This window comes from Asparagus officinalis, chromosome 7 (genome assembly GCF_001876935.1).
Source record: "Asparagus officinalis chromosome 7, Aspof.V1, whole genome shotgun sequence".
Taxonomy (NCBI): domain Eukaryota; kingdom Viridiplantae; phylum Streptophyta; class Magnoliopsida; order Asparagales; family Asparagaceae; genus Asparagus; species Asparagus officinalis.
In genome coordinates, this window is record NC_033800.1 from 134386616 (window position 1) to 134388316 (window position 1701).

The 1701-nt window shown below is 41.9% G+C and overlaps 1 protein-coding gene across 1 annotated transcript; it reads left to right on the forward strand.

The window, feature by feature from the left end:
• Positions 543–1031, forward strand: LOC109847812 (alkane hydroxylase MAH1-like). The gene has a single exon (XM_020417052.1). It carries the CDS (start codon positions 543–545, stop codon positions 1029–1031), a length of 489 nt encoding a protein of 162 aa, XP_020272641.1.

The window sequence follows — 1701 nt, forward strand, 5'->3', positions numbered from 1 at the left end:
ATAGAAAAACAAATAAGACTCCTAGTAAGACTAGAATTACAAAAATAGAAAGTATCAAATAAGACTCATAGTAAGACTAGAATTACAAAAAAAAGTGTCAAATTCTATCCTAAAAAGACTCCTTATAATAGAGGAAACAAATCATGAATCAAAATTGATTTTGTTTCCTAATCTAATTTGACTCTAAAATTAAATTTATTTCCTAATCTATATTTCCTAATCTAAATAGACTCCAACTCAGATTAAGCATCCTACATCACATGCATACCTTAAAGACGTGTGCCTCTTCTTTCAAAAGTATCCCGCGATTCACTTAGCAATTCTTGCCATTGTCCTCGTCTACCTCCTTCACTGCACGACTCGTCGAGGCAGCAAGGTTGTCATCAACTGGTCGGTTGTCGGCATGCTTCCGACAATCATCGCCAACAAACACCACCTCCTCGACCACGCGACCTCCATGTTTCAAGAGTTCGGCAACACTTTCATGTTCAAAGGCCTGTGGTTCTGTGGGATAGACTTCTTACTGACATGCAGCCCTGACAATGCCAACCACATGTTCAATCCAAATCTCCAACTATCCAAAGGGTAAAGAGTTCATTGAGATATTCAACATATTCAGGGAGGGGATCCTCAATGTCAATGGGGATTTATGGAGGGACCAGAGGAGAATGGCTCAAGCACTTATGAACACGTCAAGGTTTCGGTCCTCTGTTGGCGAGCTCACCTTAAACAAGGTGATGAAGGTGCTCCTTCCCCTTCTGAGCAAGATGTCCGAATCTGAGAAGGTGGTCAATCTGAGTGACGTGTTCATGAGATTCATATTTGACACTATATGTGTTATGGTCATGGGAGTGGATCCTGGCAACCTTGCTTCCAACTTCCCTAGAGTTCCATTTGCAATGGCCTTAGACCAAATCGAACAGGTATTCTTCTTTCGACACATAGTTCCTAGGTTTTGCTGGATGCTACAAAGGCGGCTATGGTTGGGTAAAGAGAAGAAGATGGCACAGGAAAGGGACATGATGACATGATGATGTTGTTCATGGATCACTATGACGACAAGTTCCTACAAGGTACATTGCTTACCTTCCTAGTTGCACGTAATGACACCACATGAGCGGCGGTCATCTGGATGTTCTGGCTAGTCACCAACAACCCTGATGTCGAGAAAAAGATCCTAGAAGAGCTTAGAAAGCTCAAACCCTGCTCTAAGGTCAAGGATGATGAAAATGATGAAATGACTATGTTCAAAGTTGAGGAGATTGAAGTGATGGTCTAAGTGCAAGCGGTCTTGTGTGAAACTCTAAGGCTTTATCCACCCATACCTTTCAATCATAAAGTGGCAAGTAAGGCTGATATCTTGCCCAGTGGCCACAAAGTTTAGGCTGGTACCAAGATTATCTTGTCCATGTATCGATAGGGAGAACAGAGTAAATTTGGGGGAAGGCTTGCTTGGAGTTCAAGACAGAGAGATGGATTACAGAGAAGGGAACACTGAAGCATGAGCTTTCATACAAGTTCATCGCATTCCAATCTGGACCGGGGTCTTGTTTGGGGAAACACATGGCTATCACTCAGATAAAATGTTGGATTATGCAAGTCACGGAAGATAAAATTTAAACAATCAAGAAGCCCCAAATCTACCAAGCAATCAAGACAAACAACAAACAACAAGATTTAACATGGTTTCACGCAATCAAG

Coding starts and splice junctions, on each gene's coding strand:
- LOC109847812 (XM_020417052.1), top strand. CDS start 543: ATGCCAACCACATGTTCAATCCAAATCTCCAACTATCCAAAGGGTAAA.